The sequence below is a fragment of the Hydra vulgaris genome, chromosome 01 (assembly GCF_038396675.1).
Source record: "Hydra vulgaris chromosome 01, alternate assembly HydraT2T_AEP".
Classification (NCBI taxonomy): Eukaryota; Metazoa; Cnidaria; class Hydrozoa; order Anthoathecata; family Hydridae; genus Hydra; species Hydra vulgaris.
Genome location: NC_088920.1, coordinates 8,282,501 through 8,306,873, shown reverse-complemented (window position 1 = coordinate 8,306,873; position 24,373 = coordinate 8,282,501). Strand labels below are relative to the sequence as shown.

Sequence of the window (24,373 nt, the reverse complement as noted above, 5' to 3'; positions counted from 1 at the left end):
CAAAACAAAAACAGCCGTTAAAAAAAATCTCTTTACGCTTTATCGCAAATGTTTTATCTGTGTAATCAATCAATTTAGATCACTAATTTTTCTTTTTCTTTTTTTTACTAAATTAAGATATCACATTTTGGTAATTATTTTTTATAATTTGAATTAATAAGAAGAAAAGAATAAAATCACTAACAAAAAGTAAATTATTATCGTGAAAATTAAAAATTACACCTAATAACGTTTCCCCAATATTCCATACCATAATTCCTGGGGAAATCGTATTATCTGGTTCATCATTTAAATATACTTTTAACAAATAAGTATATATATATATATATATATATATATATATATATATATATATATATATATATATATATATATATATATATATATATATATATATATATATAAATTAGGGTGGTAGTCAAAAATTAAATTTTCAGATTTTTTCTGGGACAACCTCTAGTCCTGTTCCTATTGATCTCATGAACTCATGTGCAAAATTTCATAAAAATATTCCTTCAATAAAGGGTGCCATATGCCAACTGATAAAATCACATGTACGAAATAGAAAAGATAGCCGTGTAAATTAATGTGTTGTTGAACTTTATTGAAATCTTTAAATAAATTTTTTTATCTGTAAATCCATTTTGAACACAACCAGAAGTCTTTTCAATGAGGTGTACTCTTTATGTTTTTTTTGAGAATCTGACCAGTTGTTAAATTTATCAACTAATTAATGTTCTGTATATGAAAAATATTTATAAATTTTCAAATACAGATAAAAAAAACAGAAATTTTACTTCATAGCATTTTTAGAAATTTGTTACATTCAAATAGTTAAATTTTTATAGTGCTTAATTATTAATTACTTAGCTGCAGCCCACTTACTTATTTTTTCTATCCCAGAAATCCTTGTAATTTGCCACCAAACCGCCATTTTGTATGTTTATCCCTATCAGACTACCAAACTAATTATGTTAACTAAAAAATTTTATTTTTAACAATTTTGCAGTGGAATATCTCAATTGCGAAAAGTCAGTATACATTTAAGTTGTTACTTTGTAATATAAATTATGTAAACTACTTTGAATTTTATTTTATATAAATTCATATCTCTAAACTTAAAAAAGATACTGAATAATGGATATCACTGAATATATACTAAATGAATAAAATTTTATAACTTTTGCAATTCACATCATGCTTATTGCATAACTTTATTTGTATTTTTCTAGATTAATAAATATCAGAAAATGTCACAATCAAAACCTGCAACTAGATATGCAACCGAAATTTACCTTCTCGGTTTCACAAATGCCTCCATTAATGGTACTAGACTACCGTCACGAAAGCAAGCATTACAGTTTTTCTTCCATCAGTTGAAAATAAACAAAAAAACCGTGCGAGAAAGTTCGGACATTACTATTAAAACAGTTGCTGATTTTTGGAACAAAGCTTACATGCCAATGACAAATTTGCAACATGCAATTGCGAGGTTAGAGAAAATATACAACGAGTGGAGAAATCTACAAAAGGCTTCAAAAAGAGGAGGAGCAACTCAGATAGCGAAAGAAACAGCCTTTGTTGCATCATTTGAAGACACGTTCAACATTTCTCATGTTGATGCCGAGAGGCTTATACAAAATCCAGAAGACAAACTTTTTCTTAAAGCTCAGCTTGGAAATGGAAGACACTCAAGTTCAATGGCACAAATAGACAGAAAATTGGCAGTCAAGTTGAAGCGTAAACATGAGAGACAAGAGGCTATAAAAGCCAGAACAGAACGAGAAAAATTGAGACATGCTGTCAGCAACGGTGAAGCTGTAGTTGAAACATTTGAATCAGATTCAGAAAAAAGTTGCAATGAGAACGTAGATTCTGACCATGACTCAGCAGTGACACCGCAGACAAAACGACCTCGTCCAAAAAATATTGTCAGTCCACAAGTTGCAGCAGCTTTAGATAGAACGAAGATCAGCGACCGAAATGCGGTTTATGCTTTGACTTCATTCTCAGTTGTTGTTGGTCAAAACCCAAGTGAACTAGCTCTGAATCGCTGGTCAATTCGACGCAATAGAATGAAACATAGAGACGAAACAATTTTGAAATTGAAGGAAAGTTTTGGTGAAAATATTAGGGATGTTCCACTCGTAGTGACGGCAAGTTACTCCCTGATATATCAGGAAAACACGAAAAAATAGATCGCTTGCCTATTCTTGTTTCGGGTCAAGGTGTAAAACGTCTATTGAATGTGCCTAAGTTCCCAAATGGCACTGGAGAGGCAATGGCAAATGCAGTTGTAACAGCAATCAACGACTGGAATCTTGCAGAGAATATAAAAGCCATGTCTTTTGACACTACAGCCAGAAAATCCTGGGATTCGCTCTGGTGCAGCAGTTCTTATTGAACAAAAGATGAATAAAGAGCTGCTCCATCTAGCATGTCGGTACCATATTTTTGAAGTTGTTCTTGGAGATGTGTTTAACTCATTAGCTGGACCATCTACTGGACCAGACATTTTGATGTTTAAAAGGTTTCAAACAGCATGGCCATCAATCGTTCGTGACAGATATGAAGACGGTATATCAGATCCTGAAACAGCTTTAGTTTTTAGCAGCAACAGAGAAATGATGAAAGAAGCTATTGATTTCATTCAGAACTGCTTGCTGACAGAGAACCAGCCTCGTGATAATTATAGGGAACTTTTAGAACTGTCTTTGATCTACCTGGGTCATATTCCTCCTCGCGGGGTTCATTTTATGGCTCCTGGGGATATGCATCGGGCCAGATGGATGGCCAAGGCTATTTATTCAATCAAAATTTTTCTCTTCAGATCCCAGTTTCGCATGACGAAGCGTGAAATAAATTTATCACGTTTCTTGAATATTTTTGTCTGCTTTGTCTATCTCAACTCATGGTTTACTGCTTCGCTGTCCATTCAAGCTCCACTGAATGATCTCATGTGCCTTAAACGACTCACACAATTCAGGACAATAAATTTAAATGTTGCGAATGTAGCGATAAAGGCATTGTCTCGTCATATGTGGTACCTCAGTGAGGAACTGATTGCCTTTAGCTTTTTTGATGATCGTGTTGATGCAGCTACAAAATACGAGATAGTAAATGCAATAAAAACAAAAACTGGAAATGAAATTCCTGCAAAACGTGTTCAACTACGTGAAAACAACATTTCATCATAAGAGCTTGCTGATTTCATTAACTCGAACACCATGAGGTATTTTGTTATACTGGGCATCTCAACTTCTTGGCTCGAATTGGATTCATCTTTGTGGAACGAGGACCAAGTTTTTATTGCAGCTAAGCATTTTGTAGCCGGTTTGAGCGTTGTGAATGACAGAGCAGAGAGAGGAGTTGCTCTTATCCAAGACTATAACCAAATTCTAACAAAAGATGAAGGACAAAAGCAAGCACTTCTCCAGGTTGTGTCTGAGCATCGAAAACAGTTTCCAGATGCCAAGAAATCCACTGTTGTTAAACAGGACTAAATAGTCATTTTTCCATACAAAACAAAATGAAAAACTAAAATGATATTGAAATTATAGTTAATTTTTCATGGTTTTCAATGTTCAATACTTTGTTATTTAAAAACTTTTGAATTAAAATAGTTTATATGAAAATTTTTTTAAAGTATTACAGCCATTAGCGTCAACCTTAGTGAAACTTTCAACCCTGTGTTTCACCCCTTTTCTTTCAACCCTGTGTTTCACCCCTTAATGATGAAATATCCTTCTCAAATTTTGCACATAAGTTTGTTATGCTAAAAGGAACAAAAATAGAGGTTGTCCCATCAATTTACTTTGAAAAAGTTTTTTGAGCACCACCCTAATATATATATATATATATATATATATATATATATATATATATATATATATATATATATATATATATATATATATATATATATACATATATATATATATATATATAAATATAAATAAGTATATATTATTTATATCTTTATATAAATAAGTATATATGTAAGTATATATGTATGTGTATATATATATATATATATATATATATATATATATATATATATATATATATATAAATAAGTATATATTATTTATATCTTTATATAAATAAGTATATATGTAAGTATATATGTATGTGTATATATATATATATATATATATATATATATATATATATATATATATATATATATATATATATATATATATATATATATATATATATATATATATATATATATATATATATATATATATATATATATATATATATATAGCGCAATAACAAAACCTTTGCATTTTAAAACTTTAGACTTAAAAAAATAAGTTTAAACCATAAATTAGTTTTAGCACTTTTACCTCGTTTTAATTTAAAAATATAACAAATTTAATCAACACTAATAATAAACGCAATAAACACTGAAATAAACAAACCTTTTTTTTCTTATTTAAAAAATTATTATAAACTAAGATTTTATTTATAAGAATTTAATACGAAGTTCTCAAACTTTGAAAAAAAAAAGTTCGTCAATCATTTCTATCAACAGATAAATTTTAAATATATTAAAACTTATATAATAATCAAATAATAAAACAACTCACTTGCTTCTTTCTAAACTGTTTAAACAGTTTGCGATATTTCGTTTAGTTTTGATTGTATCTGGATGGTTGATACCTAAAATTTCAGTTCGTATTATATCAACAGAATAATAAATTTCTAAAGCTTCGTTATATTTTCCCATATCGTTCAAAGAGATTGTGATATTATGTTTTGTTATCATTGTATCTGGATGATTGATACCTAAAATTTCAGTTCGTATTTTATTAACAAAACAATAAACTTCTTAACCTTCGTTATATTTTCCAATATTGTGCAAACAGCTTGCGATATTTTGCTTTGTTCTCATTGTATCTGGATGGTTAATACCTAAAATTTCAGTTTGTATTTTATCAACGGAATAATAAATTTCTAAAGCTTCGTTATATTTTCCCATATTGTGCAAACAGCGTGCGATATCATGTTTTGTTCTCATTGTCTCTGGATGGTTGATACCTAAAATTTCAGGTCGTATTTTATCAACAGAATAATAAATTTGTAAAGCTTCGTTATATTTTCCCATATCGTCCAAACAGATTGCGATATTATGTTTTGTTCTCATTGTATCTGGATGGTTGATACCTAAAATTTCAGATAATATTTTATCAACAGAATAAAAAATTTCTAAAGCTTCGTTATGTTTTCCCATTTTGAACAAACAGATCGCGATATTATGTTCTCTACTCATTGTATCTGGATGGTTGATACCTAAAATTTCAGTTTGTATTTTCTCAATAGAATAATAAATTTTTAAAGCTTCGTTATATTTTCCCATTTCGTACAAACAGATTGCGATATTATGTTTTGTTCTCATTGTATCTGGATGATTGATACCTAACAGTTCAGTTTGTATTTTCTTAACAGAATAATAAATTTTTAAAGCTTCTTTATGTTTTCCCATTTTATACAAACAGCTTGCGGTATTATGTTTTGTTCTTATTGTATCTGGATGGTTGATACCTAAAATTTCAGTTTGTATTTTCTCAACAGAATAATAAATTTGTAAAGCTTTGTTATATTTTCCTAATTTGTGCAAACAGCTTCCGATATTATGTTTTGTTCTCATTGTATCTGGATGGTTGATACCTAACATTTCAGTTTGTATTTTCTCAACAGAATAATAAATTTTTAAAGCTTCGTTATGTTTTCCCATTTTGTACAAAGAGTTTGCAATATTATGTTTTGTTCTCATTGTATCTGGATGGTTGATACCTAAAATTTCAGTTTGTATTTTATCAACAGAATAATAAATATTTAAAGCTTCTTTATGTTTTCCCATTTTGTACAAACAGCTTGCGATATTATGTTTTGTTCTCACTGTATCTGGATGGTTGATACCTAAAATTTCAGTTCGTATTTTATCAACAGAATAATAAATTTCTAAAGCGTCGTTATATTTTCCCATATCGTCCAAACAGCTTGCGATATTATGTTTTGTTATCATTGTATCTGGACTGTTGATACCTAAAATTTCAGTTAGTATTGTATGAACAGAATAAAAAATTTCTAAAGCTTCATTATATTTTCCCATATTGTGCAAACAGGTTGCGATATTATGTTTTGTTGTCATTGTATCTGGATGGTTGATACCTAAAATTTCAGTTTGTATTTTATCAACAGAATAATAAATTTCTAAAGCTTCGTTATATTTTCCCATATCGTTCAAACAGATTGCGATATTATGTTTTGTTCTCATTGTATCTGGATGGTCGATTGCTAAAATTTCAGTTTGTATTTTATTAACAGAATAATAAATTTCTAAAGCTTCGTTATACTTTCCTATACCGTACAAACAGCTTGCGATATTATGTTTTGTGTCAAGCGTGATTGTGTTATTTTCACCGTAAGTTACTGTATTAAAACTTAGAAAAGATTTTAGTATTTCGATTGCTTCTTCAAATAAACCTTTAGATACTAATAATTTTTCAATAGAAGTCGTCATACGATGGAAGGTTTCAGAAAACTTTTTTCCGTTAGTGCGAAACATATAGATAAAATGAAAAACAAAATGATTTCCGTAATCTTTGTGATCGTTTACTTCATTCAATTCAACTTAAAAATAATTTTCGATTAGATCTAGATATGTATTTGTACTAAAATTTCTCTTTTGAAAACGTTTTTATGTTAACTGTGTCAGTTCGTGTATTGTATATTTTTTATCATCAAAACAGTTTAGTAAAGAATAACTCATCAGTAATTCAATAGCTTCATCTATTAAAGATTCGTCGTTTATTTTCATTTGATTTGAGATTTTTGTTATCAACTTTTTACTGATGTTTTGACCGTCGCAATGAGATAAACAGTTTAATATTCTAAATAGAAAAGGTTTAGTTTTTTCTAGCTTTATTAAAACTAAATTAATTGCTTTTATTGCAGACTTTGATTCTTTTTCGGTAGGAAAGTTATCATTGTCTAATATTACTGAGGGTTTCGATCTATATCGATTAATGTATTTTTCTATTGAAATTTTATATATATTTATATATTTTATTGCCTGAGTAATTGCAAACGGATGATAACCAAGTTCTTTAATTAAGTTTCTTATGCTTTCGTCGCTTTTTTCTTTAGTATAATTTTTAACATAAGCGAATGCTTCTTCTGAAGTAAAAACATCGACTAGCATTTTGTTTACATTATTCGACCACGTTCTCCATTGAGAGGTAATCAACGTGAATGAATTCGGTTTTCTTGAAATGTACATTGATAAATTTTTAACACTTTCATCGTCGACATTGTCAAAAATATACAAAGTCTTTTCATTTTTATAATAGTTGTGAATTTTTTCAACAATCACTTTTATATCAAAATAGTCTCCTTTCGAATCATGAACCTGGAATCCTAATATTTGACAATGGTTTCTTATTGAAGTTTGTAATATTCCAAATTCTGCGTCAATCCAAACAAAGTTTTTATAGAAATTATAAGATATTTCACAATATTTTCTGGCAATATGTGTCTTTCCGACACCAGACATTCCATATAATACTAAAGTGGACTTTTTTGCATCTTGTAAAAAATAATCTTGAATTTCACTAAGTAGTTTCTTGCGTGAAAATAAATTTTCTGAAAAAGATTGAAAACCTAAAAATAGACGAACTGTTAGATGTATTATAAAAAGTTATTATTTCAACAAAAATAAATTTAATATTATTTATTAAGTATAAAGTTTCAACTTCTTACTAAACTTTTCTTTTTTTTTTCAAATTTAAAAAAGTTTTTATATATAAAATTATACTAGTTTTTAAAAAATTTTGAATAAAGTTTTATGTTATACTACAAGAATTTTATATTATAAAAAGGTTTCGTAAATAAAACTTAATGGGACGTACTATGTGAACTTAAAAACTTGAAAAACATCAAGTAATTACTATAGCGAATTACTTTAATCAATAATTACTCTAGAGAATACAAGTAAAAATACAATTTAATTTGCATTAATTTTAATTTTGAAATGAGTTTTTGAGTTTAAATTTCGGCCTATTAAAACAAAAAAAAATTTTTATAGCGTGAGCTCTATCAACCTTTAATTTAAATGTTTCGATTTCATAAAACTATTATATATATATATATATATATATATATATATATATATATATATATATATATATATATATATATATATATATATATATATATATATATATATATATACATATATATATATATATATATATATATATATATATATATATATATATATATATATATATATATATATATATATATATATATATATGTTTTTTCTTTAATTTTTTTCGTTACTGATCCTAAAAACTGTATTAATTTTTCAATTTATAAACAAAATATTATGGTTATGAGTTAAACTTTAAATGTTTTGGCAAACGTTGCTCTCCTCTCAAAAAATCAAGATAACCTCTTTGAGCTGACCCAGAAAAAGGCATATTGGGTTTGAAATGGGATAGGTGGTTTAAAAGTCTATGATATCAGAATCATAAAAATGTAAAAATTAATATTAAAATATTGTATCCAAAAACGTTATTCAACATTTAATTTATTATCATAAAGAAAATAACAGCAATAAAAAATATGGCATTTCTACAGTAGAAATATATAAGTAATTTTTTTATTCACTATCAAGACCAAAATATACATGATTTTTCATTCAAGTGGGACCGTTTTGAAAGTCTTGAGGCAGTTTTACACATGTTTGCTGTTAAAATCAGCAACACATTTTTAAAGTTGAATTTCATTTTCTGGATGTGAAATGGGTCGTTTATACCGTTGCCACTTATTCTAAAATTGGTAATGCAGAGCTTCAGTTATTTGGTCACAATTAATTCCTAATGAAGTGTTCTTTCTCATAATGAAATCCGTTATATGAAAAAAATATAGCATGAACTTTTGGAGTCATACTTCTTGCAGAAAGTGCAAAGAAAAAGTGCTAGAAATTTTTTTCTTTAAATCAAAATCAAGTTCCAAAGCATGCCTTTACAACAGCATTGAACTTTTGTAAGGCTTCAATAAGCGCGAAAATGTGAAATGCTGCTTTCTCTTCAAATCCAAAACAAGGGCAGCGTCATCAGCTTTAAGAATGGGTTTATGTATGACATTTACAAATTTTTTGCACTCTTAAATCCTGCACCACCATTTGTTTTATGTTTGATGATACAGTCAAAAAATATCTTTCTTTTCAAAAAAATATGGTCAAGCAATTCAATAAAGTCTTTAAAGTGGATGAATGTTTTTTCCATTTTTGACCCTTTCTCTTCTACTATTTCGAGTTTTAAATGAGCAAAAAAAATTTGCATTGTTGTTACATAATTCAAGAAATTTGAATTAAAGTATGGTTCCGTGACTTTGATCTTTAAAACCTGGTTGAGAGTGGCTGAAGTTTTCCTCAACTCAAATAAATACAGGAATATCCAACCTTGGCAGACATTCTTGTATTGATTTGAATTTGAGCAAGATCTTGTGCTTTCATTTTTGTGAGAACTTCAAAAGTTGACTAGCACTTGATGGGCCTGAATAAAGGAAAACTAAAATAAATAAAACCTCATAATTTTAAACCTCATATATTTTAAAGTAAAGTTTTAGAAGGAGAATCAAAATTAACTGGTGTCAATGGTAAAGGTCTACCAACTTTAACCTGACCAACACGAATAGTCCCATGTGGTAATGCCTCTTTTTGGCTAATAACTGTGGCAGCTTTTGATCAGACACTATGCTGTTCTTCTCTGCAAGTATTCTCATATTTTCTTGGAATTTGTACTCATTGCAAAGATGGGGAATACCTTTGCTAAGAATTGAAAGGCATTTAGAGCATCTGTGGACACTTTTTTTACTTTCAAATTTTTGGCAGATTTCGAATGGATGCTTTTGATTAAGCTTAAGCCGACCAATTTGAAAGATGAGACAATAGCATGATTGCTGCTTTGAGGGCATCTTCGGATAAATTTCTTCAAAATTGATTGGAGATGGAATAATTAAGTCTTTTCCTTCACCTTTTCTCTTCATTGCTGAACAACATCCATAACAAAGTTCTCTAGGAACTCTTGAGTCTTGAAAAGTAATGTCTTTTTCAAGTACTGTATTCACTTTTTAAATTATAAACGATATATATATATATATATATATATATATATATATATATATATATATATATATATATATATATATATATATATATATATATATATATATATATGGGCAATTACATACTCAAGTGAGTTATTTTCAGAAAAATAAATTTCAATTACCATCAAAATTTAAGTTATCTTTGCGTTACTTTATGTTTAAAGATTCTTTATTTTGATTTGTTAACATTATTTTTGTTTGTTTTTTATTTTTAATTGCGACTTGAAGCTGTGCATTAATTTTTATAAATAAATTGTAAATAAGTTGCTTATTGATTAAAGCGTATAGCATTAAGAGTAACTGCTTATTTAAAAATTTACACAAATTTAATACTTCATAACTGAAGTCTAAAAATATAAATAACTTAAATAAGCTTCATTTTTTTGACAATATATAATATTTGTTTTAGTTTTCCAACAATGAGACTATCCCGTAAGTAGCAATATGTCATTGTTATAAAGTTTATGCTTTACAAAAGTATCCAATAAGGGAAAGGATTATAACAATCACAATAAACCATTTTTTCTACATATAAAACTAAAAATCTGATAGTTGAAGCATTTCCTTAGAGCCTGCAGAAAATGTTCATTTTGGTCCTGTAAGCAAGGGCTCAATGTCCTATAAGTAACGGCTCATTGCTTAGTCTTGTAAGTAAGAAACTTATCCAAAACACATTGAATTTAAAAAAATTTAAGGTACAACGAACTATATATAAAACTATCTTTTAATGGGTTAAAAATCTACCTACACCAAAAGATGTGAGAATATCTGGAAGACCGTTAATGTAAATTAAAAAGAGTATAGGGCCAAGGGTTAAACCTTGAAGAACCCCTGAAGTTACAAAATAAAAAGGAAGGTGCTGTCCATCGAGGACAAAATTTATACTACGTTTGGAAAGGAAGGACTCAAAATTCTTAAAGATGTTATCAGATACACCGTAGTAAGAGAGCTTATGGAGAAGACCAGCATGCCAAACTTTATCAAAAGCTTTAGAAATGTCAAGAGCTATGGCCTTAAGCTCACTTCCTTTATCTAATGCACGATAACACCTATCGGTTATTACTGTTAGCAAATCAGCTGTAGAACGAGAAGATTGAAATCCATATTGATGATCAAAACGTAATCTATTAGATTCAAGATGAGAGATTAAGTGTTTGATAATTATAGATTCAAAAACCTTGCTTATGATGGGAAGAAGATTAATGGGACAGTTGTTAGCTCCGGAAAACACTTTTGCAAGACTGCAACAGGTATGTTGCCTACACCACAAGCTGTGGAAGAGTCAAAGCAGGAAATCACTTTTGATACAGATGCTGGAGTGATACGAATGTCAAGCAATAAATCAACATGTTTGATGGCTATATCAGGCAAAACTGATAGGCATAAACTAAATAATTATTGCAACAATAAGTTTTTAATTACAGTATTAGTTAATTTAATCCATAAAAACTATGTTTTACCTTTTGAGCAGTGATTAAAAAGGGAAAAAAAATGTAGTGGGATATGTTTTCGAAAACCTAAATATATAAGGATAAAAATGCCTTTATACAAATTTAACAAACACTAATATATTGTAAACATTATCAGTTCATTGACCCAGAATCATTGATTAAAAAATCAAATTATAGCAGAAACAAAACTTACTGACATGGACAACATTAAAACTTACTGACATGGAAAACAAGTAAAACAAATCTAAAAACTTAAGTATAAACCAAAAAAACTTTATGTATATAAATAATAATCATTTTATAAAAAACATTTTATAATAAAATTTTTTTGTAAAAATGAATAATTTTAGTTTAAAAATGTCATTTTCAGTGAAATCTAAAATAATAGTTTTTTTATAAAATGATGATTTTTTTTGAAGTTTTTATATAATTTTGGTTCTTTTGAGACCCAACACAATATACTTTTAAACAACTATTTTTTTGATGATTATAGGGACCCGTCTGATTTTTAAGAGTCTTGAGCTACCCTTAAAAAAATTATTTAGAAAGGACATGCACAAAGCACTTTGACTGTTGTTTGTTCAAAGCGGAAAAATTGTTTCACTTCTTTGAAATTGAATACAAAAAAGATAAAATTAGTTATTATACCAGTTCAAGGGAAAATTGGTCTGCTTAATTTTATGTAATTTCTAAACACAAAACACCTTTAATTACATAAAGCTTTCACACAAAATACTTATAATAATATAAAGTATTTTCAGACATAATACTTTTATTCAAATAGTTGAAGGTTTTAAACCAGAGCAATAAAATTAGAATTTCAATTTAGTTTCTTTCTTTTTTTTTTTTCATAAACAAAAAACTTCAATATTTTCCATTTGAATTCTTCATAAACTTCTCCCTAAACAAAAAATTTCTCATGTCCTTTTTATACCTTAATTCTTTTGAAGGCTGAATAAACGTAAATTTCATAGGCGCGAATTGGCATAAATGCAAACTGGCGGAAGTGCAAATGTGAAATTTGTGTATTTTCAGCCTCGAGTTTTTTCTTTGCCACTGAAAATATGCTGTTTTTGACTTGGTCAATACACAACACAAACACCAGCATCGTTGTAGTTTTGGTAAGGACACCTATTTTAGATTTTAGATTTTTAATCTCAGACAAACTGATGACTTAAATCTTTTTTAAACTCTCTTCCATGAGCCAGAGCGACAGACTTGTGGGTGCCTTCAATATCTTATATATCTTCAATATCTTCAATAATAATTATGTTAAGGAGCATAAGATCTTTGTCACCTGTCACCTAACAATATTTTCTGTTGGTAGTTATTTTTACTTTTGTTAGTAATTATTATATGAGATAAATTAACACAGCAAAGTTTTCCTTTGATTCATAAAATTTAACCAACCAATACTCATGTTAACAACTATAGAATCAAGCGGACATGGTTTGAATAACTTTTCAAAGGCTGAAGTCAAAACGTGTACACGAAGCTTTAAATTCTTAAGTATCCTTCAAAATAATTTTTCTTTTATGTTTTACAACAAAATGTTGTCAGTGACACTTTAATGTTGTAATAGACACTTAGAATGTTGCTAACCAATCAAAAAAACAGATTTAGAAAAAATTAGACTTAAAATAAGGAATAAGTATTTTTTAAAGAATTTTAACTCAGAAATGAAGTTGGTCGACCTTCTAAAGCTGCTTCACATACTTCTTCATCTTCAATTTCAGCTACGTTTTTAAATGCAAGAGCAAATGGGTTCTCTTGACTTATTATAGTCTGCAAAAGTTCAAATCACGTATGCAAAACAATCACTTTGCTCCACTCAAAAATTCAAAGCAATATTAGGATCAAAAATATATAACTGACAAAATGCAGGAAGAACATCTTGATCAGGTATCAGATTACCAACATGATGCACAATTTGTCTGCAAACCCTACAACAGGGTGAGTCATCATTTGACAGAGGAGCTATTCAGGCTGTGAATAAAGCAAAAGATAAACATACATTATAATTTTGAATATACTTGAAGAAATTTTGAATAATGGCACAATCAACTTGGTTGCCTGTCAATAAATTACCCATGAGCAGGGGATAGGGTTAAAGTGGAGCCAACACAACTTTTCCGGAATGACAGCACAAAAAATATTTAGCACCACTATACTGACAAATATGATTTATTTCTACAAGGTTTCTCCATTTCTCTCTATAAAAACATTATTTATAGCAATACAATGCATTCCATGCCTAAGTAATACTTGTCTAGCCTCATTCCTTTCAATTTTACAACAATAAATTTCTTCTTGTCAAGCCTCATTCCTTTCATTTTGACAACAATTAAGTTCTTCTCGTCTAGCCTCATTTCTCTCATTCCAATGATTTCTTCTAATTTCGGCAAATTATTTGACATAACTAAGAAACTATGTTAAGATAAAACTTGGTTTGATTAGTTTTTTGCTATACTTATCTAAAATCAGTTGTCTGGTCAGGTTATATGTTAGGCCAAGTTTTCCTGCTACTGGTTACATGTAACCCTGGACAACCTGCTTCGTGTCCTGCTGCCTTTTAGGATTTTTTAGGCAAATGCTAGGAGAAGTCAACTCCAACTTAAAAGAACCCATGCCTTAGGGCTCTTAGTTGAGTATAGACTAGAGTTTGTATCTCGATAAAAACACTCATCTTGGGCAGATTTTAAACGCACCTGCTACTGCCTTGTGGAATGCCTCCTCGGGAAAGACTTAAAGGCTAAACAGATTCTATCTGTTGACCAGATTTGCACCCCTTCTTCATCTATTAGACTGGCACAGATGTATTTATAATACATTGTTTCCAGTTTAGGGTGTTGAATGCTGGACCTTCTTGACTTGATGCATAGTTTTTGCTTGTCTCCATTTTTATGTATAGGCAACTCATTCTAATATCTCATTATGTAATAGGCAACTCATTCTAATATCTCAGGTACAGCTCATAACCATACAGGTACAGCTCATAACCATAAAACTCAGTTTTAGGGTTCTGAGGCTGGCTAGTAGTCAGGTTTCCCGAACCCTGTGGCAGCTCTCATAGGGGCTGATTCCATCAAAAGATGAAAAATATCAGAGTACTAGCAGTGCCATACTGCAAATATCTCCCTGTTTGTTATGGCACTCCCAGTGCCATCCCGAAAAATGGTCTCCCTGATTGTACTTTTGGTGTGCATTGTTGAGGCCATATTTGAAGTGCTTTGTTACCACTTAGAGGTTGTTAATAGTAATGAGGCAATTGCTTGGATTATTAAATAGTGTATTGAGTACTACCTATATTTTGAGTCAAGTTTTTAAAAAAATTTAAAATATATAAAGTATCAAAAACTATAAAACACAAAAAACTCAGTCATCATCACCAAGTTCTCTAAACCTATCATTAACTAATATTTCTGGTCTTCGATGTAACTTTTCTACTGTTGAGTCTTATCACTTGCAAAGTTCACCAGACCAAGTTGCTCTTTATGAGACCAATTTGAGTTCAGCTGTCTCATCTTGTGGTCTTAGTGTAGATGGTTGTCTTTCTTTAATTCCTAAAGACTCCAATAGTTACATGCTTCACCTGGACATTTACATTTGCAAGAATTCACCCATTTGTCAGAAAACTAGGTTTAAATCCACAGACGATTTTTTTATGTGCTCTCTTTTAGAACCACTTCACTCTATTGCCTTTTTCTTTGATCTATATTCCTCTCCTACATTTCAAGACTGCACTCCTTTCGATGTTATTTCTGATTAAATTGACCAAGCCCTCTCTCTTTATCCATCCTTGAATATTGTTGTTGTTGGTGAATTTAATGTTCATCAGACTTAATGGCTTGGCTCTAGTGTCAGTGACTCTGCTGCGTTAAGGCCCTTAACTTTTGTATTTCCTAATCAAATAGTCAACTTTCCAACTCGCTTTTCAGACAATCCTTGAGTCGAGAAGGTAAAAAATTATTTACCTTCACTACTCAACCTATATCTTGTTTCAGATACTATTCAGTACTCAGTTTCTCTACATTCATCATTAGATACTTCTGATCATGGTTTGGTCTCTGTAAAACAATTATTTTATTCCTCTTCATCATCAGAATCCCCCTATCATAGTACCATTTACAACTACCTTGAAGCTAAATGGGATTATTTCCGTGACTTCCTTCGTGATGGTCCGTAGGTAGAAATCTTTTGTCTTCGTGCTGACAAATGTGATACTTATATAACTTTTTGGATTCAGGCTAGCATGGAATCTTTTATTCTTTCTCAACGATTCCAGGTCAAGCCTCACTTTTCTCCATGTTTTTGCTCACATTGTGTTGCTGCAATTTCCATTGAAACCGTTGCTTCCATATCTATCAGCAAAACAATTCTCCAGAAAACATACCTCTGTATACTATAGTTAAAAACTATTGTAAAAAGGTTTTGTCTAACGCAAAAACCAGCTGTTCTCAGGTCATAAAAACTCGTATTTCATAACAAAAATTAGGCTGTCATGACTTTTGGAGAATATTTAACAGTATCAATAATAAGGGCAAATCTTTTTTACCACCTCTCTTGTATGGTTTCAGACATTGTCACCTCACCTAAAGACAAAGTTGAATTGTTTGCAAAGAATTTTTCATCAATATAATTTCTTGATTTGACTAATTGCGTTATACCTGATAATGCCATCAAACAGGTTGATCCAATGCTTGACATTCGTATCACTCTAGCATCTGTATCAAAAATTATTTACTGCTTAGACTCTTCTACAGCTTGTGGTCCAGGCAACATACCTGTTGTAGTCTTGCAAAAGTGTTCTGCGGAGTTATCATCCATACTATTTGACAAGTGCTTAACAGAGTCTTGCTCAGATTCAGAGTCTATCCATATATTTAACAAGTACTTAACAGAGTCTTGCTTTCCGACATGATAAAAAGCAGCACTTGTTATCCATATTTAAAAAAATTCTGGAGAGCGATTTGATTTGTTTAACTACAATCACATTAGCCTTCTTCCTATCATAAGCAAGGTTTTTGAATCTTAAATTAAAAAACACTTAATCTCTTATCTTGAATCTAACAACTTACCTTCTGATCATCAATATGGACTTTGATCTTTTTGTTTTACAGCTGATTTGCTAACAGTAATAACAAATAGATTTTATCGTACATTTAATAAAGGTGGAGATGTTAAGACAATCGCTTTTGTTATTTCTAAAGCTTTTGATAAAGTTTGGCATGCTGGTCTTCTCCATAAATCTCTTCTTACAGTGTATTAGGTAACATCTTTAAGATTATTGAATGCTACTTTTAAGGTTCAATCCTTGGCCCTATACTCATTTTAATTTACATTACCTATTTTCCAGATACTCTCACATTTAAGGTGGCATTGTTTTTTGATGACTTAATTTTTTTCAGCCTATTTTTATCGCAATAATTTAGATCTTCCTAAATTTATGAACAGTAATGTACTTGATGAGTCATATACCTTTCATCTTCTAGGATTAACTCTTACTTTCGATCTTTCTTGGAAACCATATATCAAATCCATTGCAAAATTAGCATCTGCAAAGGTTGCATCACTTTATTGTGCTCGACACTTTCATACTTTGGATTCTATTTTTTATCTCTATAAACCTCAAATCCATCCTTGAATGGAATACTGCCATATCTGAGGCGGATCTTCTAATGATGCCCTTTCTCTTTCAGACAAGGTACAAAAGCTAGAAATGATGTTTTGATAAAAATACTAATCAAATACGCAGGTATCATTTATTTCAAAAATTAAAATTTCTTTAAACTGAAAAACAAAAGTGAAGCAGTTCTAAAATGAAGTTAAAATGAAGTAAAAATAAATAAAAACAAAAATAACCTGATTTGGAGTTTTTCAAAAAATATGAATAATTGAAGTTTGGGAAATAAAAACTTATAAGCAAAACCAAGATTGCAAACAAAAGAAATTTTTTTGTAGAATATGAAGATTCTAAAAAATAAAATAAAAAAAAATTTAAATAAATAAACTTCAAACAAAATAAAAAAATAAAAAAATTAAAATCTATTAAAAACTTAAAGTTCTATAAAAGTTTTTTCAGAAAAGTTTTTAAAATAAAAATGTAAATTTGATTTTTATTGGTGTCGCAACTTTAAAGCTGAAAAAAAGATTAATAAATGTTTGTTAGTTATTGTTTTTATTGTTAATGAAAAAATTGTTACTTTTAGTGTAAAAATATTTAAAATATTATTTAATAATTGGCCTAAACATTTTTGCCTAAAAAACTTCATTTTTGATCTTATTCATAATGTTATCCTGAATACTTAATTATTGATCATTCTTTATTGTTACCCAGAATTCTCCTCTCACTAACTATAAGTATAAATAAAATTTTTTAAAGGATTTTAATTTTATTTAAATTTTTTTTGAAGTCAGGTCAGGCCTAAGACCATCATGATTACTGGTAACATGCAATTTAGTATCATCTGTTGCATGTTCTGCTGCCTTGTAAAAAATATATATCTTAGGTTTATCTAAACTAAACTTTGCAAATCTGGCAAGGTTTATTATTTTTATATTTTCTAATTTCTTTTCTAAGCAGTATAAAAAATAGCACATTAACATGTAATTGTTATATAAATTTTGCTAAAACATAATTCTAACTTGTAATGTACTTAGGCAACTATTTTATAAAAAAAATACAACCTTTTACAAAATTTTGTATATCATCTCCAGATATTTGTTACCTCATCTAAAGACAAAGGTAAATTGTTTGCTAAGAACTTCACACTTTATCTTACTACATCTCTTGATTCCACTAGTGACATTCTACCTGATATAGCCAATAAGCAGGTTGATCCATTGCTTGACATTTGTATCACTCTCATTTGTATCTCACTCAGCTTCTGTATCTATAGTGATTACCTGCTTAGATTTTTCGACATTTTAGCTTGAAAATGATCTCACTTCTGCTACAGCATGGGGCTCTCAGTGGCTTGTGAATTTTAACTCAGATAAAAACTCAATTTTTTTCAGCTAATCATTATCACAATAACTTTTTTTATGAATGGTAATTCACTTGATTAGATATCTACCCTTTATCTTCGAGAATTGAAAGGCAAGGGGTTAATAAATTTGAACATAAAACTCTTACTTTTGATCTTTCTGAGAAACTATATATCAAATCCATTGCAAAATAAGCATCTAATGTTGCATCTCTTTATTTTGCCACTTTCTAACTCAGGATTCTTTATCTTAATAAATCTCTAATCTGTTCTTGCATGGAATACTGTTTTCCATATCTGAGGCAGATCTTGAAATGATGCTCTTTCTCCTTAAGACAATGTGCAAAAACGCTTTGTAAACAGAAGCCAACCTCCAACCTCAATTTGTCATGATATTGCTTCTCTTTCTATTTTCCATAAATAAATGTATTTTAGCAGATGACACAAGAGACGCTGCTCTAAAGAGCTAGAGCCTCTTGTGCCATCTACTAAAAATCATTTTTATGATACATGTCAAAGTCTCATCTTTTTACTGTAACTGTTTCTAAGTGCTCTAAGTATTTTTATTTGTCTGGTTTTTTTCCTTGACATCAGTTCTTTGGAATTTGCTCCCTTCATCGTGTGTTCCTGATTCATATAATTTGCAATCTTTTAAGTCAATTGTTAATCGTTATTTTGGTCTACAAACTTTATCTATTATTTTCCAGTAACTCTCAGCTCTAATAGTGGTTGCTTGCAGTCTTGTTGGAAGTGAAGATGTTTCAAAAAAAAAAAATCATTAAACACCCAAAATTTAGAAAACTTTGAACAAAAGGCTTTGATTTTGAAACAAGATTTTTTGAAGAATTACTATTGAATCAATAAATGAGTAAAAAAGAAACCAAGGTAAACAAGATGATTAGGATTTGGTAATATCATCTGAAACAAAGATCTTTAAAACTATAATATATCTCCTTTAAAATCTCATTTAAAACCATCAAAACATACACTCTCAGAAGGTAAACATTACACATCAACAAAATGTTAAGTAACATAACTAGAAAAATAGAAAGTTACCTTAAATAACCTCAAAAACATATTATGAAACAAATAGCAAAAGAAGGCTGAAAACTGTGATGAAATTATAAGCTGGATAAAAAAAGATTTATGTTCCAACAAAAAGTATAAATCAACCTTTCAGACTGGCACCACCAAGATAGTTGATATCAGATGTTAAAATTAACTTACGAAAGTTAATTTTAACATCTGATATCAACTATCAAAAAAGTTACGAAATATTGTAAAGAAAAAAGAAAAAGGAAAAAAAGAAGAAATAGCTGACACTTGCTGAAAAGAAGATGTTACCTATTTCTGGAATTCTAAAATACTTGTAAAATGTTTTTATGAGATTTTCAGAGTATATGAATAATATGAAGTTGATTTTGAAAAAACTAAAGACATGCATAACAACTCTTAATACAGAGACACAATAAAAACAAATAAGATTCTGATGATAATGATATTAAAAAATAACTTCTTAATAATTTTATTAATTATGATTATTAAAATGATATTAAAAAAAAATTTTTTAATACAATACATAAAAATACTTTAAAAAAAAAAATCACATGGATTGTTTTGTGTATAAGCAAGCACAAAATACAGATTTTGCAACACTATTGACACAAGATGTTCTGATTTTATTAAACTATTATCCCCACTTTTAATCACAATACACTAATCCACTAAAATAAAATATGGATCAATCAAGCATAAAAAAATAAAGACAACTTTGCAGAAAATTATGCTAATGTAGTCAATGATAAAATGTAGAGCTATCACTAGAACACCGATTAATGATTTTTACATCCATTAGTGATATATTAGAAAAATAATGAAGGTTAACTAAAACATATTTTTTGATATTAATTGTTTATATTCATGATGAAACTGATAATATCTTAACATATTTAAGAGAAGTGACTGCAATCACTTTCTATTCCTGATCACTCATATAATATTTAGTTAAGACAACTTGGCCACAGCTTTCCAGATTTTTTGAGAACATTTTAATGCGAAAAAAAAGCTTAACTTGACCGAGAGGAGATTCTAATAAAACTAATGCAATTTGAACTATTTATTAAGTAGTAAAGTCAATATATTTTATAACTCTTTCATACTTTGCATAGTTTGAAAAGTTTAAAATACATGAAACAATTCATCATAGTAAGATGAACAAAAAAAATAATTAAACAATTAAGTTACTATAGAATTATTCTAATGATTTTTTTATTCTCGCAATGTCTTTAAATGTTTATAAAATTTGGTATTTTGCTAGATCCTTAAATCTGCGGTCTATAATGATCAGTATCCAAACTGAAGACTAAATACACATTTAACAACATTATTTTTTACCCAAGTCCATTGGTATGTTATGATATAATTTATATTATAAATTAATATATTTGAGCATAATCCATTCTAAAGAAATTATAATTTTGTTTTCTAATTAGCGAAACTAAAAGAAATTTTCTATTGCATCAAATTATTTGAAAGCAAACATTTTTGGTTAAACTAAAAAGGTAAAAATAATCTATAAAGGCGATGCGGAACTGTTTCACAATACTGCTGATAAAGATTAATGAGTGGGCTTTTTAATTTTAACTTAAAACCATTTTATATATCTGTGTAGTTTTGTTCTGTATGGGCTTCTGGCATGTTGTTGGTTCATCCGTAAGACACTTTATATATTTGTATGTTTATGTTCTGTATGAATCTCTGGTCCGGTCCTGGTCTATTTATAAGTCTCTTAATATATTTGTATGTTTGTGTTCTTTATGGACCTCTGGCAAGTTGCTAGTTTACCCATAAGTCACTTTATAAAATACAAAAAAAATTATATTCAAAAGAGCATTGAAAAAGTAGTAAGTAATATTACTCTATCACATTTTTATATAAGAAAACGAAATAAAAGTTGAAAAATAAATAATAAATGAAACAACTCAAATTTGTTTTTATCATACTTTTAAAGTGAACAAAATACACAGATCCTTAATTGTTAATTAATACTTTGAAATATATTCAATATTAAGTAATTAAAAAAAAAAAAACAATATTATAGTTACCTTTTTTGACAGAAACTCCGTTATCTGTTACTGATAAACTTGATGTCCCTAAAAAATATAGTTAAGTTATTACTAATATTAAGATTTGGGGTCAAACACATTTAATCAAATATAAACATGCTATTTTTAACTTAACACATTTAATAAAATATAAACTATTCAATTTTAAATTACAAATTCAAAAATATACATAATCAGAGGTAAATTTAGTTTGCTTCATCAATCTTTTTTAATTAAGCACTTTTACATTTAAATATATAGAAAAACGTTACTGCGTTTTTCAGTATTTTTAAATGCACAGAAAAAACTGTAAACTCATATTTTAAAATTTAATCAGATTTACTAAAGTAAATTTGATTAAATTTCAAGTCTATTGAAGTAAAAGTTAGTAAACTTTTTGCAGCAAGCTCACACGGAAGTCAAAATTCTATTGGCTGGTAATCCAACTCCAGCGGCTGCAGAAGTGACTGGTGATATGGCAGAAAAGAGAACTACAGTCACTAAAAGGGGAGAAACCAAACAAGGCTTATAAATGGCGATAAAAACTAATTTCTTTTTCTAACATAAATATATGGCTACAAATTGAAACTTATAAGAGCGCGGAATTTTTTACATGTTTATTTTGACGGAAAGTAGAAAAAACACAATTTTAAAATCGATATTTTTTTGCTTTTAGCTAACTTTATATTAAAATATATTTTTTATTTAATTCAGTGATCGACCTGAGAAATTAACGTCCAACAAAATTTTAAATGATTTTTTGAATATTGAGGAAAACATAATAGATAAGTATAGATAATAGATAAGAATAGATAAGTCTGCATTCTTAAAAGAAGTTCAACAGAGACATAAGCATTGATGGGGAAAAGAGTTTAAGTTAACAATATCAGTACTCCTTTAGTGTATAACTTATATCTTTCTATGAATAAATATCAGGTTAAATTTTTTAAAAATAATGCAACTACATACGCATTATTAACTTTAATTATTTGAATGCTGCATATATATGTATTTCATAAATATATTGGGTGATATTTATTATTTGTAAAAATGCTTTTAAAAATGTACATTTATAATTTATACTTTTTCCTTAAGAGCTGAGACACATAATGATGGTGATGTCTTCAAACAGACTTGAAACCATAGTATCAACATCAGATTTCTGATCCTGAAGATGCCAAAAAATTACATTAGTTTCTATTGGTGACCTCTTAAAATTAAAGATGCAAACAACCTAGTAATCTGAAGTAATCAATTATCTAACTCAATTATTTACGCCAGTCCTTTTGCTCTAGTGAAAGCAAAGATAACTACCCATAGTAAGAAGAGTTATTTTCAACCAACTCTTAGTAAACTGGCAAAAAAATGCAACTTAACATATTCTTTCAGAAAATGGTTTTATTTGTAAAAACAGATAAAAGTATGATTGACGGCAAAATGGTGGATATATTGGTTGATAAATCTAGTGTTTTTTGCCACTACTTTAACTGTTTCTGGAAAGATGCCAATGACCTTGCACTACTATGATGTGTTAAGAACTCTTTTTCAATCTTTTATCAGAAGCTGCAGGCACTAAAACACTGTATGAAATTGTTATACAACATTGTGGGCTTAGACTCATGGTCTGAGCAGACACATACATGGTCTAAGCAGACACATACATGGTTTAAGCAGACACATACATGGTCTGAGCAGACATTAAAACTCATTATTATTCAATTAAATGAACAAAACAAACAGAAATACCAAGGTAATTAATGTTAAGTCTTTTTAAAAAAAAAACAGTATTATAATTACCTTTTTTTCTTTGCTTTTTTTGCTTCTTTTTTTTGGCAGAAAGACTTTTCACATTTCTGGACAATCTAAAGTTATTACTCTGAACAATCAAAACCTTTCACATTAAAATAAATATGGAGCAAATTTATGAACTTCTATCTTTTGTTTATATTATTTTTTTGTATATTTGTTTAAAACAAATTCAATAACTTTTTTTAAGTATTTAAAAATATAAAATATAAATAAAAAAAATTAAATAAAAATATTAATAAAAATGAAACGAATATATAACAACTGAAATAACTAAAATTCATTTTTATCGAACTTTTTAAAAGAACAAAACACACAGAAACATAATCATTATTAATAATGAAGTTGTGACTACCAACCAGGGTTGGGGACAAAAACATTTGATCAAATTATAATACATTAATTCTAAATTCATAAATACAAATATATGTAATTAGATTCCTGTAATGTAAATTCCTAAATACAAATATATGTAATTTTCAAATACAAATGTAAATACAGTTATTGATATTTTAGTAAAATTACAAATAATTTTAACTCTAATTTTTTGTTTTTTAAACTAGTGATCAACTCTAATTAACTTTAGTAATTACTTAAATCTTATTTACATTTATCTTATTTTATCTTATCATATAAACTATTCTTATATATCTTAACTAACATATTATCTTGTATGTCTTCTATTTTTATTTCTTTTAAGTAAAATATACATTTATTATTTTGAGGACAATTTTCAAAAAACTCAATACCTCATTAACTTATCTCAATAAAAGATCTACTTTTATTGAGATACGTTATTGATATTGATATTAAAAAAAGGTTTCTTTGCTATTGTATT

The 24,373-nt window shown here is 28.4% G+C and overlaps 2 protein-coding genes across 2 annotated transcripts in view; both read right to left on the bottom strand.

Annotated features, from left to right (window-relative positions):
- Window positions 1-4,421: 4,421 nt before the first annotated feature.
- The window catches only part of LOC136075082 (uncharacterized), a 44,660-nt gene continuing 24,708 nt past the window's right edge, over window positions 4,422-24,373 (bottom strand). The window contains exons 5-8 of the mRNA XM_065787320.1: window positions 23,527-23,591; window positions 21,730-21,777; window positions 17,502-17,612; window positions 4,422-7,674 (exon numbers count right to left, since the gene is read on the bottom strand). Coding sequence (XP_065643392.1) covers window positions 6,713-7,674; window positions 17,502-17,612; window positions 21,730-21,777; window positions 23,527-23,591 — 1,186 coding nt within the window. The 3' untranslated portion in view covers window positions 4,422-6,712. The remainder of the gene's footprint in view (window positions 7,675-17,501; window positions 17,613-21,729; window positions 21,778-23,526; window positions 23,592-24,373) is intronic.
- LOC136074049 (nephrocystin-3-like) lies at window positions 4,524-6,580 on the bottom strand. Its single transcript, XM_065786348.1, has 6 exons — window positions 6,379-6,580; window positions 6,058-6,183; window positions 5,176-5,931; window positions 4,846-5,049; window positions 4,599-4,797; window positions 4,524-4,533 (listed from the first exon to the last, which is right to left on the bottom strand). The coding sequence occupies exons 1-6, from the start codon at window positions 6,578-6,580 to the stop codon at window positions 4,524-4,526; spliced, it is 1,497 nt and encodes a 498-aa protein (XP_065642420.1).

Bases quoted from the DNA above. Each gene is read 5' to 3' on its own strand.
- LOC136074049 (XM_065786348.1), bottom strand. From the start codon at position 6,580: ATGTTTCGCACTAACGGAAAAAAGTTTTCTGAAACCTTCCATCGTATG. The intron at 6,184-6,378 runs GTATAGGAAAGT...CTGAAATTTTAG, and splicing joins TATCGCAAGCTGTTTGTACG to GTATCAACCATCCAGATACA. The intron at 4,798-4,845 runs GTTAAGAAGTTT...CTGAAATTTTAG, and splicing joins TATTGGAAAATATAACGAAG to GTATCAATCATCCAGATACA.